General features: G+C 45.0%; 1 protein-coding gene across 7 annotated transcripts in view; it reads left to right on the top strand.

The window, feature by feature from the left end:
• HERC2 (HECT and RLD domain containing E3 ubiquitin protein ligase 2) overlaps positions 1 to 15,284 on the top strand; it is a 317,707-nt gene extending 302,423 nt beyond the window's left edge. For all 7 annotated transcript variants that reach the window (XM_064296194.1, XM_064296197.1, XM_064296198.1 and 4 more), the window contains 8 exons: positions 6,141 to 6,224; positions 9,187 to 9,328; positions 9,498 to 9,692; positions 11,162 to 11,274; positions 12,057 to 12,247; positions 12,795 to 12,900; positions 13,304 to 13,516; positions 14,662 to 15,284. In XM_064296194.1, coding sequence (XP_064152264.1) covers positions 6,141 to 6,224; positions 9,187 to 9,328; positions 9,498 to 9,692; positions 11,162 to 11,274; positions 12,057 to 12,247; positions 12,795 to 12,900; positions 13,304 to 13,516; positions 14,662 to 14,934 — 1,317 coding nt within the window. In that variant the 3' untranslated portion in view covers positions 14,935 to 15,284. The remainder of the gene's footprint in view (positions 1 to 6,140; positions 6,225 to 9,186; positions 9,329 to 9,497; positions 9,693 to 11,161; positions 11,275 to 12,056; positions 12,248 to 12,794; positions 12,901 to 13,303; positions 13,517 to 14,661) is intronic.
• Positions 15,285 to 15,622: the final 338 nt, after the last annotated feature.

Below are 15,622 nucleotides of genomic sequence, written 5' to 3'. Positions count from 1 at the left end.
CACCAAATCGATTTCCAGAGTGGTTGTACCATTTTACATTCCCACCAGCAATGTACAAGTGTTCCAATCTCTCTGCAGCCTCTCCAACATTATTTTGTGTTTTTTGGATTAATGCCAGCCTTCTTGGAGAGAGTTGAAATCTCATTGTAGTTTTGATTTGCATTTCTCTAATGACTAGTGGGAAACCCTGGTGGCGTAGTGGTTAAGTGCTATGGCTGCTAACCAAAAGGTCGGCAGTTCAAATCCACCAGGCACTCTTGGGAAACTCTACGGGGCAGTTCTGCTCTGTCCTGTGGGGTCACTATGAGTAGGAATCGACTCGACAGCAGTGGGTTTGGTTTGGTTTAATGACTGATGATCGTGTATATTTCCTCACATATCTGTTAGCTATCTGAATGTCTTCTTTAGTGAAGTGTCTGTTCATATCTTTGGCCCATTTTTTAATAGGGTTATTTGTTATTTGTCTTTTTGCAGTTGAGTTTTTGCAGTATCATTTAGATTTTAGAGATCAGGCGCTGATTGGAAATGTCTTAGCTAAAAACTTTTTTCGAGTCTGTAGGTAGTGTTTTTCCTCTTTTGATGAAATCTTTGGATGAGCATAGGTGTTTGATTTTTAGAAGCTCCCACTTATCTAGTTGTTCTTCTGCATCGTTAGTAATGTTTTGTATACTGTTTATGCCAGGTATTAGGGCTCCTGATGCTGTCCCTATTTTTTCTTCCTATGATCTTTATTGTTTTAGATTTTATATTTAGGTCTTTGATCCATTTTGAGCTGGTTTTTGTGCATGGAGTAAGGTATGGGTCTTGTTTCATTTTTTTGCAGATGGATGTCCAGTTATGCCAGCACCATTTGTTAAAAAGACTGTCCTTTCCCCGTTTAACTATCTTGGGGCCTTTGTCAAATATCAACTGGTCATATGTGGATGGATTTATGTCTGGATTCTCAATTCTGTTCCATTGGTCCATGTATCTGTTGTTGTACCAGTATCAGGCTGTTTTGACTACTGTGGCGGTATAATAGGTTCTAAAATCAGGTAAAGTAAGGCCTCCCACTTTGTTCGTCTTTTTCAGTAATGCCTTATTTATCCGTGTCCTCTTTCCCTTCCATATGAAGTTGGTGATTTGTTTCTCCATCTCATTAAAGAATGTCGTTGGAATTTGGATCAGAATTGCATTAAATGATATAGATCGCTTTTGGTAGAGTAGACATTTTTATAATGTTAAGTCTTCCTGTCCATGAGCAAGGTATAGGTATGTTTTTCCACTTATATAAGTCTCTCTTGGTTTCTTGCAGAAGTGTACTGTAGTTTTCTTTGTATAAGTCGTTTACATCTCTGGTAAAATTTATTCCTGTCTTCTTGGGAGCTACTGTAAATGGCATTGATTTGGTGATTTCCTCTTCGATGTTCTGTTTGTTGGTGTAGAGGAATCCAACTGATTTTTGTATGTTTATCTTGTATCCCGATACTCTGCCGAACTCTTCTATTAGTTTCAGTAGTTTTCTTGAGGATTCCTTAGGGTTTCCTGTGTATAAGATCATGTCATCTGCAAATAGAGATACATTTACTTCTTCCCTGCCAATCTGGATGCCCTTTATTTCTTTATCCAGCCTAATTCCTCTGGCTAGGACCTCCAACAAAATGTTGAATAAGAGCGGTGACAAAGGGCATCCTTGACTGGTTCCCGATCTCAATGGGAATGCTTTCAGGCTCTCTCCATTTAGAGTGACGTTGGCTGTTGGCTTTGTATAAATGCCCTTTATTAGGTTGAGGAATTTTCCTTCTATTCCTGTTTTGCTGAGAGTTTTTGTCATGAATGGGTGTTGAACTTTGTCCAATGCCTTTTCTGCATCAATTGATAAAATCATGTGATTCTTGTCTTTTGTTTTATTTATGTGATGGATTACATTAATTGTTTTTCTAATGTTGAACCATCCCAACATACCTGGTATGAATCCCACTTGATGATGGTGAATTGTTTTTTGGATTAAAAAAATATATATATGTTGTTGAATTTTATTGACTGTAATTTTGTTGAGGATTTTTGCATCTACGTTCATGAGGGACATAGGTTTATAATTTTCTCTTCTTGTGGTGTCTTTACCTGGTTTTGGTATCAGGGATATGGTGGCTTCATAGAATGAGTTTCATGGTATTCCGTGTTTTTCTGTCCTCGGAAATACCTTTAGTAGTAGTGGTGTTAACTCTTCTCTGAAAGTTTGGTAGAACTCTGCAGTGAAGCCATCCGGACCAGGGCTTTTTTTTTGTTGGGAGTTTTTTGATTGCCTTTTTAATCTCTTCTTTTGTTACAGGTCTATTTAGTTGTTCTACCTCTGTTTGTGTTAGCTTATGTAGGTAGTGTGTTTCCAGGAACTCATCCATTTCTTCTAGGTTTTCAAATTTGTTAAGAATACAATTTTTCATACTAGCCTGATACGATTCTTTTTATTTCATTTGGGTCTGTTGTAATATTGCCCATCTTGTTTCTTATTGGGGTTATTTGCTTCCTCTCCTGTTTTTCTTTTGTAAGTTTGGCCAATGGTTTATCAATTTTGTTGATTTTTTTCGAAAAACCAGCTTTTGGTCTTGTTAATTCTTTCAGTTTTTCTGTTTTCTTTTTCATTTAGCTCAGCTCTAATTTTTATTATTTGTTTTCTTCTGGTGCCTTTGGGTTTCTTTTGTTGCTCTCTTTCTATTTGTTCAAGTTGTAGGGATAATTCTTTGATTTTGGCCCTTTCTTCTTTTTGTATGTGTGCATTTATTGATCTAAATTGGCCTCTGAGCAGCGCTGTTGCTGTGTCCCAAAGGCTCTGATAGGAAGTGTTTTCATTCTCATTGGATTCGCTGAATTTATTGCATCCTTAATGTCTTCTATAACCCAGTCTTTTTTGAGCAGGGTATTGTTCAGTTTCCGAGTGTTTGATTTCTTTTCCCGTTATTGATTTCCACTTTTATGGTCTTATGGTCAGAGAAGATGCTTTGTAATATTTCAGTGTTTTGAATTCTGTTAAGGCTTGCTTTATGACCTAATATGTGGTCTATTCTAAAGAATGTTCCATGTGCACTAGAAAAGAAAGTATACTTGGTTGTTGTTGGGTGGAGTGTCCTGTACATGTCTGTGAGGTCAAGTTGGTTGATTTTGGCATTTGGATCTTCCGTGTCTTTATTGAGCTTCTTTCTGGATGTCCTGTTCTTCACTGAAAGTGGTGTGTTGAAGTCTCGTACTGTTATTGTGGAGCTGTCTATCTCACTTTTCAGTGCTGATGGAGTTTGTTTTACGTGTCTTGTAGCCCTGTCATTGGGTGCGTAAATATTTCATATGGTTATATCTTCTTGGTATCTTGTCCCTTTAATCATTATATACTGTCCTTCCTTATCCTTTATGACGGATTTGACTTCAAAGTCTATTTTGTCAGAAATTAATTTGCCACTCCTCTTTTTGGATTGTTGTTTGCTTGATATATTTTTTTCCATCCTTTGAGTTTTAGTTTGTTTTTTGTCTCTAAGGTGTGTCTCTTGTAGGCAGCATATAGACGGATCTTTTTTTTTAATCTATTCTGCCACCATCTGTCTCTTTATTGGTGCCTTTAGTCCATTTACATTCAGGGTAATTATGGATAGGTATGAATTTAGTGCTATCATTTTGATGTCTTTTTTTGTGTGTTGTTGACAGTTTCTTTTTCCCACTTAATTTTATGTGCTGAGTAGATTATCATAAATTGTCCTTTCCTCATATTTGATGGTGTTGATTTTGTTTCTGCTGAGTCTGTATTTTTTTCTTGTATTTTATTTTGATGAGTACGGTCATTTTTCTCCTTTGTGGTTACCTTTTTGAGGTAGAAATTTTTTAAAAGAACCAAGCAGGAATAATGGAGCTGGAAAGTATATTAACAGAAATGAAAAATTTACTGAAGGAGCTGAACAACAGGTTTCAATTTGCAGAATAATGAATCAGTGAACTTGAAAATAGGGCAGTTGAAATTATTGAGTCTTTAGAAGCAAAAATAAAAAAGAATGAAGGAAAGTCAACAGAGCCTAAGAGATCTGTAAGACACTATCAGACAGAACAATACATGCATTATGGGGGTCCCAGAAGGAGAAGAGAGAGAGGAAGGGGCAGAAAGAGTATTTGAAGAAATAATGGACAAAAACTTACCAAATCTGAAAGAAGACATGAACCTACACATCCAGGAAGCTCCATGAACACCAAATAGGGTAAACCCAAAGAGAGCCACACCTATATAAATTACCAAGGTCTATAAAACCAAGGATAAAGATAATTTTGGAAGGACCAAGAGAGAACCGAAATGTCATGTACAAGGGACTCTCTGTAAGATCACAGTTTCCCCTTAGAAACAATGGAGGCAAGAAGGTAGTGGGGTGACATATTTAAAGTGCTGAAAGAAAAGAACTGCCAACCAGGAATATTATATTCAGCAGTGCTGTCCTTCAAGAAGGAGGATGAAGTTAAGACATTCCTAGATGTCTTAACCATACTCCGTGGGGGAGAAAGCTAACGGGAGCATGAGAAATGCTTTGATGTTCATGTTCTGCCTGGCATAATACACATTATTTTTATCCACCAAGGTCTCCTGCTTTTCTGTTTCCTGGGGCCCTTGTTTGTTCAGTGATTCCGTCCTCCTAGGTTTTCTCCCTTCCTCTGCTAACCACCATTAAACATTTAAAAGCTGTCCCTCAACACCATATTCCAGATACTGTGCTACCCTCCATCCGTCTGAAAAGCAATGACCACATGGCTTGGCTGCTATCACCCCTCCCTAGGTCCCCTCCTGTGTCCTGTCCGTCAGCACCATATTCCAGATACTGTGCTACCCTCCATCTGTCTAGCACATGGCTCGGCTGCTATCACCCCTCCCTAGGTCCCTTCCTATGTCCTGTCCCTCAGCACCCTATTCCAGATACTGTGCTGCCCTCCATCCGTCTGAAAAGCAATGAGCACATGGCTCAGCCGCTGTCACCCCTCCCTGGGTCCTCTCCTATGTCCTGTCCCTCAGTACCATATTCCAGATACTGTGCTACCCTCCATCTGTCTGAAAAGCAATGAGTGCATGGCTGGGCCTCTATCACCCCTCCCTGGGTCCCCTCCTATGTCCTGTTCCTCAGGGGTCATGTTTCTCAGGCTCTGCTCCCAGGAGAGGGGCCCCAGACGGTGCCAGCTCTTGTCCTACTTGGTGTTTGCAGGGCCCTGGGCTATGGTAAGGACTCGTTGTGGTCCCCCAGCCATCCGCTTCCTGGGAGTAACAGTGGCCACTAGGTTCCAGCAGACACCTGGGACTCCTATCGACCCTACCTCCTTCAGGTGGCCTTGAATCTCTGCCTTCTTCCATTTGGCATTGCTGTTCTCCCAGTCGGGCCATGGTTGTCCCTTCACCAAGCCCCCTCGAACCATCCACACTCTGATGTACTCCTTTCAGACCCGTGCTCTAGCTCAGGCTGAGCACTCAGTACCATACACCACTGGTCCTGTCTCCAGCTTTCAGTCCCCTTAGAGAAATGTCCAGATTCCCCCTATGGTCCCTTATGTGCAGGCTGTACCCCACATCACTGTCTTTCTCACAGTCTTTGCCTGGGACCTGAGTTTCATCTCAGTGGATGTGCACCAAGTGCCCACTCCCTACCAAGACCTCCACTCATGCCCTCCCTCCCCATTTCCCACCCTGAGACTGGCCACCCCAGGGTCCTTGGCCCTTGCTGTATCTTTCTGGTCAGTCTTACCGCCATACACTCAGTGCTGAGGCATCTTAGTCCCTGCCAGTCTAAAGCCTACAGTTGGCAGAGAGGGTTGTGTCCTAGTGCATTCTCAAGGCCTAGCCACACCTGGCGCCTAGCACTCATCCATGACTGAGCAGGCCCTTAGCACCCTGCAAGCAGTGGGGCGCCTGAGATGACAATCAGAAAACGCAGCCCTGGCTGCCCATCTGCCTATGCCCTCTATCACTGCTGGGCGCCCCGCTGCTCATGACCTGACAGATAGTTTGTATCTGTCTAATCAAATGTGTTTAACCAAATGTGACTTTTAGGGAACGGGTGATTTTAAACAAAATTGTAGTATTGTGATTTCTTTACGAGTGATGTTTCCTATGTTGGATTTTGAACTCTTGTCTGCTTGACACGTTTTAGGAGGCAGCTTTCCGAAAAGTGGTACAAGCAACCATGGTGCGAGACCGTCAGCACGGCCCCGTGGTGGAGCTGAATCGGATCCAGGTAACACAGGAGGGGTTCGTTGAGAATCATCCACCTCAGGTGCGATGCGTCCATGGGTTGCGGATAGTGTGCCAGCGGTGGGGAGAGGAGGATGCTTATGGAGTACTTCTTGGGGGTCGCTGCTTTAAAAAGCTAGTGACTCCTTTTCTCTTTGACAGTTCCCGTCTGTAATGTCCTGTGATGCTTAGGCTTCCAGGTGGGAACTGGAATTTTTTTTTCTTTATAACAGAAGTAATACTTATTTCAGGTAACCCTGAAGTACAAATACAGATAAGCAGAAAAGAGGGAATAGAAATCACCCATCTTTGTGCCACATAGCAATAACAACCACTGTTATGTCTTGGGGATGTGTCTCTTTGTTGTAATCAAAAGTAGACACACTATTTTATAACTTGCCTTTTTTTTTTTTTTTTTTTTTTTGCACTGAATGGATTGTGAATGCCTCCCATGCCATTAAGTAGGATTCTGTGGTATTGTTTGTGTTTGTCAGCTATTTCTTGGAGGGATGTACCGCAGTCTGTTTTCAGAGTCCTCTGGTGGGGGCTCAAAGGCTGTGTCTCATTTTCTTTGATGTAGAGAGGGCTGCTTGGCGGGGCTGTGTCCAACCTCTGTCTTCACATGTTCTCATTGGTTGAGGCTTAGAAGCCTGGCTGGGCCAAAGGCCGCGGAGATCTACATTTGCATGAAAGGCTATAGCAAGTTCAAAGCGGTTCACCTTCCAACCAGAATTGTATGCTGCCTCAAACCCTCCCCAGCTCAGGTAGTTTTCTTTGCCAATTTTTGATAGGCCAGGATGGGTTAGTACTATCTCATAGTAACCAAAGAAGTGAGAAGCAGACCATCTCTGAATTTATACTGCTACTGAATGTATATAAGCTTATAGTTTAAAAAATTAATTAAAGAAGGAAAAACCACGGCTCTGGATTGTACTTCTGTGAGGCACTTGACATTTATGCGCAGATGAGATTGGCCCAGCTCCTTGGCACAGAAGCAGAGAACTGTGAAGAAAAAAATTCCTTGTTCCTATACCTTTGGTATTAACACATGATTTCTACCCTGATGTTGGTTACATGACTAGGAGTTTTTCCGGAGTTGTACTTGGGGGCATTTTGGATGAAGGCATCAAACCCTGCCCTTTGTTAGACACTACATGTGACCACATTGATGGATGTGGTCAAAGGCAGCTTCCCTCTTCCCTGACGTCAGTGTCCAGTGTAGGCTGTAGGTCAGTAGGCTAATTTTACAAGTGAGTGGGTTGCTTAATTAGATTCATAAAAGAGTTTTTATTTCCCTGCCTTGGATGATCTTTTTGGTTTGCTGTGTTTTATCAGGTCAGAAAGTAAGGACAGCTGATGGCTTACAAGTCATCTCTTGCCAACTGTTGCGTGGTTCTGACCCGTGGCCTGTCCCAGAAGCACACAGCTTGGCTGGTCAAGCTCCAGGCAGAGAGGCTTCAGGGCCTCGGGAAAGCCTTGATGGCTAGAGTCCAGCTGAGGCACAACTTTTCGTCTCACATTCTTTAAGTGCCTGCTTCTCATTCTGTATCCCCAGCCCATTGCTTTGCACTATGAAAACGTTCAATACACGTTTGAAAGAACGAATTGGAGAAATTGCAGACGCCTTTATATCTGGAATGTTTTTATAGAGCAAACAAGTGATATTCAACATGGCGTGTGGTGCTGCCTAACATCTGAATGGCAGGCTCCAGCACGGCCCATGGCCCTCGGGTTTCAGAGCAGGTTCCTTTCACTCGGGACATCATACACTCCTGAAGCTAAAAAGGTTTCAACAAAGATGGAAGTAGAAGTGTTTTTCTGACAAAAGTTAGACACAGGGTAGAAACGCTCAGTGAACCCAAGTTGCGTGTGAGACAGCAGCCCCGAGCCAGATTCTGCGTAGATGCCCGCCCTTGCCTGTCCCAGCCACCGCCACCACTGGCCTCCTGCCTGGTGTGAGAAGCCTTTCAGAAATGCTACAACTTGGTTCATGTCCCTGGAGGGCTTTTGTTTGTTTACTTGTTTTGAATTTGAATTAGTTATGTAACAGGATCTGAAAATCAGTGTATATAAAATATTTTAATTACAGAATTAATCATTTCTGAAAATTCAGGAAATACATATTAAAGACAATTAAAATCAGTTACTTCACCTGTGAGCCCCCCCCCCCGCGGTGTCCCCTCTCCGCGTCTTGCTGGTGCACACATGGCTGGCATCTCACCTGACATAGCAGCTGTGACGCTTTGGCATATTTCGTCTTTTCTCGGGCTCCGTGTGCTGTGGGGATATGTGGGCCTTGGAGAGTCCCTGTGAGGAGCAGACGAGGTGACAATGGTGACAGCAGAGTGAGCAGCATGTAGCCGGGTTTCTTCCACATGCGGATAACCACCACCTTTACCGTTTACCATCAGTGTTCTCACATTCTTCGTCTTGGTGGTGGTAATTTGTACTAAGGAGAATTACTGTTTAAACTCAACTAGGACACACGAAGAAGCTGAAATGGTGAGACTTTAGCCGAAGGATTCCGTGTAAAAGCACACTCCTACGATCATGTTACTCCTCAGCTTTTTACTGTGATGTGGTTTCAGGCAGTGTCACAGGTGGCTCTGAGGCATCCTGGTAAGGGCCATGGTGTCCTTCATCTGAGCTGTTCAAAAATTGTAGTAAAGGATAAGAATCGTGGATACGAGGGGTGACCATACTGGGGTAGGAGCTTGATGACATGACAATTGGGGACATCATCGATGCAGTGAAGTACGTGAAGGTGAGGGAGGTGGTGTCTCACAAGACAGTGTGTCTGGTTTGGTTGTCAGCCATTTGGCGCAAGTTTTGTGAGTGCTGAGAGTCTGTCAGGAGGGCCACTTCTGGACTTACTAGAATCTCATTCCAGAGAGGCCACGGTGACGCAGTGAAGCAGTCTGCAGGGGTGAAGGCTGGTTCATATTTTTTCTTTCTCTCCTTTCTAGGTTAAACGCTCAAGAAGCAAAGGTGGGCTAGCAGGCCCCGATGGCACAAAATCCGTCTTTGGGCAGATGTGTGCTAAAATGAGCGCATTTAGTCCAGACAGCCTTCTCCTTCCGCACCGAGTCTGGAAAGTCAAGTTTGTGGGTAAGAACCTCCTCTGTGTGCTGAGAAGCCGGGAGTCCTGGAGATACTGATGGGACGTGAGTGCATGTCCTTCTGGGGCACCTGGGGAGCCTACTTAGATGCCTTCCCATGTTCCCACATGCTCATTGTTGCGACAGTCGGTGAGTGGCTCATTTCCTTGTCACCCAAGGTGAGTCTGTGGATGACTGTGGTGGTGGCTACAGTGAGTCCATAGCCGAGATCTGCGAGGAGCTTCAGAACGGACTCACTCCTCTTCTGATTGTGACGCCCAATGGCAGAGATGAATCTGGGGCCAACCGGGACTGCTACTTGCTCAGCCCTGCTGCCCGGGCGCCTGTGCACACAAGCATGTTCCGCTTCCTGGGTAGGTGCTTGCTGGGCTGGCTGTCGGTGCCCAGTCTGTGTCATCCATGCTTGTCTTTTTATGTGTATGTGTAATGGAAAACCTGGTGGCGTAGTGGTTAAGTGCTACGGCTGCTAACCAAAGGGTCGGCAGTTCAAATCTGCCAGGCGCTCCTTGGAAACTCTATGGGGCAGTTCTACTCAGTCCTGTAGGGTCACTATGAGTCAGAATCAACTTGACGGCACTTGGGTTTGGTTTGGTTTTTGGTTGTATATATGATCTATTTTATTTTTGTTGTTGAGACTGTACACAGCAGAGCATAGGTAATTCAGCAATATTGTCAATTACAGTTCATTGACATTTATTATGTTCTTTGAGTTGTGTAATCATTCTCACCCTCCTTTTTTGAGTTGTTCCCCCCCATTAACATAAACTCGCTGTCCCCTAAGTTTCCTATCTTTGAATTTTCTGTTTTCAGTTTGATCCCATATAGATAAATCCTAAAAGAGCACAACGCTCAAGGCATTCTTGACTAGTTAAGCTAAACTGTTGTTTGCTTTTAAGAAGACTTCAGGGGAATTTTGGGTTTAAGGTGTAAAGATTGTCTCAGGACAGTAGTTTTAAGGGTTCATCGAGCCTCCATGGCTCCGGAAAGTCCAGATTCTCATGGTTGCCTTTTATCTTGGTTTGATTCTACTCTCTGCCTTGTTAGTGACAGAAGATATTTTGAATACCTACTTCTGTCTTTTGAAATTCTTTCCAATAGAAATTATTTCTAACATTTACTATCTAAATGTTTCCCCCGAATTATAGAAATTCGCAAGGTGTTTGTTGTTGACTTTCTAGTACTGCAGGTTCTATTCTTGACAGAGGGTGCATGTTGTGCCCTAGCTCTGTCTGTGCCCTGATGTAGGGAGGGCTGCAGACCAGATGTATCCAGCTGTTGTATTAGTGTGATGGCATTTTGAAGATAGAAGATGCTGTGGCCGCCACTGAAATCCAGTGTTTCTGTATCCTAACTGTATCTGGCCCTCAAGATGATGCACCTGAGAAGGGAGGAGCTGGCTGTTACCCAGCCCCACCACCTGTTTCCCTTAGGGTTCTGCGTGGAGCACGCTTGGTAGATGGTCCACTCATGTCCAGGGGCAGGCAGGGCTGCTGCTGCAGGGCGGAGTACCTGCCCCCGGGAGCTCCACTTGCTTGTTCTGCCATCACATGAGTACTAACTGGCGTCTCTGTAGCTAACATTTGTTGGTGGAAAGAGAACAAAAGGTTTCTACCTTGAGATAAAACTCTGGTAGCATTTAGAAACTGGGCCTATAAGAACAAAAAGAATTGAGGAATTAGAATATGCACCTGTTCTTGAGTGGCTGTCACATGGGTTTGAGTGCCATTGATTAGAGGCGCTGAGGCCTCTGTAGAGCTAAGTCTGCACTGGGTTTCATCATCAGTCATGAGTGTCCTCTGTCCTCTGCGTTTCGAATGACCAGGTGTGTTACTGGGCATCGCCATCCGCACTGGAAGCCCTCTCAGCCTCAGCCTCGCAGAGCCCGTCTGGAAGCAGCTGGCCGGGATGAGCCTCACCATCGCTGACCTCAGTGAGGTAACTTGCGTGGCGTAGGTCTGTGCAGCGTGTGGTGTGGACTGTATAGCGCTGCCTCCTGGAGAAACATGGAGCACGTGGGCACGGGGGTCCCCAGAGTCTGTCTGGGAGGCCCAGGACGGGTCTCAGGACCCAGCCTGTCTTACACTCCAGGTGATGCCCCCATGGCTGGTCTGCAGACCACAGTTTGAGTAGTAGAGGGTCTTTTTGATGTTAGGCCAGTTGTTTCTAGGAGAACTTGTTAGACGATATGCTTTGCAGTGCTTTGCAGCTCACGGATGCTGATATCAAACCATCTTGTCAGATAAGTCAGGTGGCTGTTTGTCCTTTGAGGAAGCTGAGTTTGAAGAGGTTTCAGGCGTAGAAATGGGACCCCTCCTTCCTGCACTGCGTTTTCCTTTGTGCAGTGTTTGTGAAGGGATTTCGTCATTTACCAGGTGCTAATGCTTTCTCAGAAACGCCGGTGGTGCAGTGGATAAGAGCTCTGCTGCTAACCAAAAGGCTGGCAGCTTGAATCCACCAGGCACTCCTTGGAAAACCTGTGGGGCAGTTCTACTCTGTCCTATAGGGTCGCTGTGAGTCGGAATACACTCAGTGGTGGGTTTTTTTCCCCCAGTGCTTTTTCAGGGGTTAGTTATAAGGGACTTCCTTGAACTGTGCGTTCTTGCTTTGGCTCTTGGCTGCTTTGTCATGGTTCACAGCCTGGTTAATGTACTGGCACCCCTGTGGGGAGGAGCATGGGATAACCTCTGGCTCAGCACAGTGCCGTCTCTTCCTAAAAGGTGGACAAAGATTTCATCCCTGGGCTCATGTACATCCGTGACAACGAGGCTACCTCAGAGGAGTTTGAGGCCATGAGCCTGCCATTCACGGTGCCCAGCGCCAGCGGCCAGGACATCCAGCTGAGCTCTAAACACACTCACATCACGCTAGACAACCGGGCCGAGTATGTCCGCCTGGCCATAAACTACAGGTTCGTGAGCTTTTCCCTCTGGTGTTTACTCTGGTGCATATAGCACCTTCCTGAGGGCACTGAACAAGACATCAGCGTGGTGGGTCGCCTGGGTGGTGGCTTTGTTCCTGGCATCAGACTGAGGACAGCCCACAGTTGCTGTGCCTTGTGCTGTGCCCCATGCCAGTGTCTGACTTGGCGCCACAGCTGCAGGAGTCCCAAACAGCCACTCAGTCTCTTCGTCCTGGTAGCGCAGGCACCAAGGGCCAGGGCAGACTACTCTGGGCTTCTTCCTGGGGACCCAGGCAGTGTTGAGAGTTGGGTCTTAGAACCTGTGTCTGTAGGTGGATCTTTTAAGAGAATGTGGTGTCTGCCAGCCTGATGGACAATGTCCTGTGAGAAGTGCTATTGGGCCAGGTCTGTGAGACACATACACTTTCACCTGAGCTGTATTCCTGACCGTTTCCCGCTGTGAAGTATGTGACCACATGTTGCCTGGTAAGGTTTGGTATGGCCAAGAGAAAGTCTCTATCACTAACAGAAATGTGAAGTGAATGTTTTCTTTCAGACTCCATGAGTTTGATGAGCAAGTGGCTGCTGTTCGGGAAGGGATGGCCCGTGTGGTGCCTGTGCCCCTCCTCTCTCTCTTCACTGGATACGAACTGGAGACGATGGTACGCTGACTTCCTGCTGGGTCCCAAAGGAGTGCCCTTTGCACGGTGAACAGCCGAATCCATGTCACGCGCTAGTTTCATCTTGCACTTGGAAATCTTAAGATGATCCACGCGTGTTGAATGAAGTACAGGCACACGTACATTGAGTGTGCTCTTTCTCCTCACCCTCCCACCCCACCCCCAGAAAAGGGCTGAGGTGCAGGTCAAAGTGCACCTCCATCCTGGATTTCCAAGATTGGGTCAGGCAGAAAGAAAGGCTTCATCCTACCAGCCCTCTCAGGCACACTGATACACTGCCCCTCCTAAGAACAGGCCTTGGTAGGAAGAAAGTGTGATAGATTCTCAGCTGACAATGAAAGGATTTGACAGTGTCAGTCAGCCCTGATAGAGTGTTCCTCTGTAGGTCTGTGGCAGCCCTGATATCCCTCTGCATCTTTTGAAGTCGGTGGCAACATATAAAGGGATTGAGCCCTCAGCACCTCTGATCCAGTGGTTCTGGGAGGTGATGGAGTCCTTCTCCAACACGGAGCGCTCCCTCTTCCTTCGGTTTGTGTGGGGCAGGACCAGGCTTCCCAGGACCATCGCCGACTTCCGGGGCAGAGACTTTGTCATCCAGGTACGCTCCTCTGCTTTGCTGGCCACGTCCATTGCTCCTGGTGCCTGCTTGCATACTGGGTGGGAGAGACACACAGAGTCCTGGAGTGGATTAGAAACAGTGAGAAATACCTAGCTTCTTTAATTTGATGGCTCACAATTTTATGAATACAGAGGCTTGTTCGTTTTTTTTCTTGAGTACTGTATTTTTAAGCAAATAGCATACATCTTCTGTGTACGCTGACTGTGCCTTTCCCCACCCCCCACAAGGTATTTTCATGTGTGCTATGCTAATATTTTTTTTACAGCAACGTGGAAGAGGGATGACTGAGTAATATGTAACTTACCGAGAAAAATAAGAAAGCTTATCAGACTGAGAACAAGAATTTTGCTCTGTGACCCTCACCTAGTTCTGTCTAGAAACAAGCCCTGTTTACCTGATGGGTCCTTTTAGTGGCATGGCTCTCCCGCCCATCTTCTCTCTCCTGGAGCACTCAGCTGTACTGTCCTGTGGGAGTCCCACAGAGGCGGCGAGGCTCCTCCGAGGGACGGGACTGGTAGTGCCCACTTTGTCCCCAGCATACTGGTAAGGATTTGGGGCAAGCTGTCTTCCAAGCTCTGTCGCCTGAGTTTTTGGCCTGTTTAGGAAAGTATTCATCTTTCAGGGTTATCTATGACAGTCTGTATAGTTTTTCTCTTAAAAGGGAGGTAATTCTAACTCTCGCTTACAATTCTTGCTAGCTTCCTAGTGTCTTCAGTCGTAGTGGCAGAAGGTGGGTTGATGGACTCACCAGGACCTCTGTGTGTGGGCCAGAGCTATCGCCTGACCTGCCCACACCTGCCCCAGGCTCTGGACGGGAGGGCTGGGCTCCCACCTGTGTCAGCAAGTGTGGATGAAGCCATTGGATCCTCAGTATTGATGATTTAAAAAAAAAAAAAAAGTAATCATAATAATCAATTGATATTTCCTACTCTAATCCTATGAATTAATGTCTTTCTCCTTTTTATTTCTAAAATTGGCAGAATTACGTTTTCTGACATTTTGTTATTTGCCAAGAATATGATTTTTCTGAGTATTGATAGTCTATTGTACATGATAAAACAGATCTGCAGTTTGACCTGTCCGTGTGTCTGTGGCCCTGATTGTTTAACATGCTTCCTCAACAGGTACTGGACAAATACAACCCTCCCGACCACTTCCTTCCTGAATCGTACACATGTTTCTTTTTGCTGAAGTTGCCCAAGTACTCCTGTAAACAGGTGCTGGAGGAAAAGCTGAAATACGCCATCCACTTCTGTAAATCAATCGACACAGATGATTATGCTCGCATAGCCCTCACGGGAGAGCCTGCTGCCAACGACAGCAGTGACGACTCGGATAATGAAGACGTAGATTCTTTCGCATCGGACTCTACACAAGATTATCTAACAGGACACTAGGATGAAGAAATACATCACGAGGCGAATGGCAAGAGACCGTGAGCAAAGAGCCGAGCGCTGAGCGGCTCAGACTGCAGAGTGTCTGGTCCGCGTCATGTTGAATTTGAGTCTCTACATTTTGGGGGGAAGGAAGGCAGGGCGACTGGGACTGCCCAGGAGCAGAGTGATGGCCGGAAATGAGCTTTGGACACTTAACATTTATGTTTGAGACTGAAAATGGTTGTCTCGCCCCTAATGCTGCATTACATGTAGGACTTCTGCGTTTACTAAAGTGTGTAAATGTTTATGTAAAGACTGAATTGCAGCGTTCCAAAAACGAATAAAGCCTTTTTACTTGTGGGTGCAATAGATTTTTTCCTCTTTTCTTCCTTTCAAGTGTGTGCATCGTCTTGGTTGTATATTGGATATAATGTATAACAATTAAACCATATTATAAATATTTCAACTAATTTTATTCTGAATTTGTTTATTAAAGGCTTTTTGAACAGTAAATGATCAGTATTACTTGAAGTAAATCCAGAGGTTATTTAAACCAAGAAATAAAAAAAGACCCTTAGGTCCTCCCTCTCCCCCTGTGTGCGTCTTAACGTATGCAGTGTGTGATTGGAACAAGGCCTTTCTGTGAGCAGCACCGTAACTTTTGTCATGGAAAGTGTAGTATGTGTAATGCCTGTGTCATGTATATGCA

Source organism: Loxodonta africana, chromosome 13 (genome assembly GCF_030014295.1).
Source record: "Loxodonta africana isolate mLoxAfr1 chromosome 13, mLoxAfr1.hap2, whole genome shotgun sequence".
In the NCBI taxonomy this organism is placed as follows: domain Eukaryota; kingdom Metazoa; phylum Chordata; class Mammalia; order Proboscidea; family Elephantidae; genus Loxodonta; species Loxodonta africana.
This window is presented reverse-complemented; position numbering and strand designations above follow the sequence as displayed.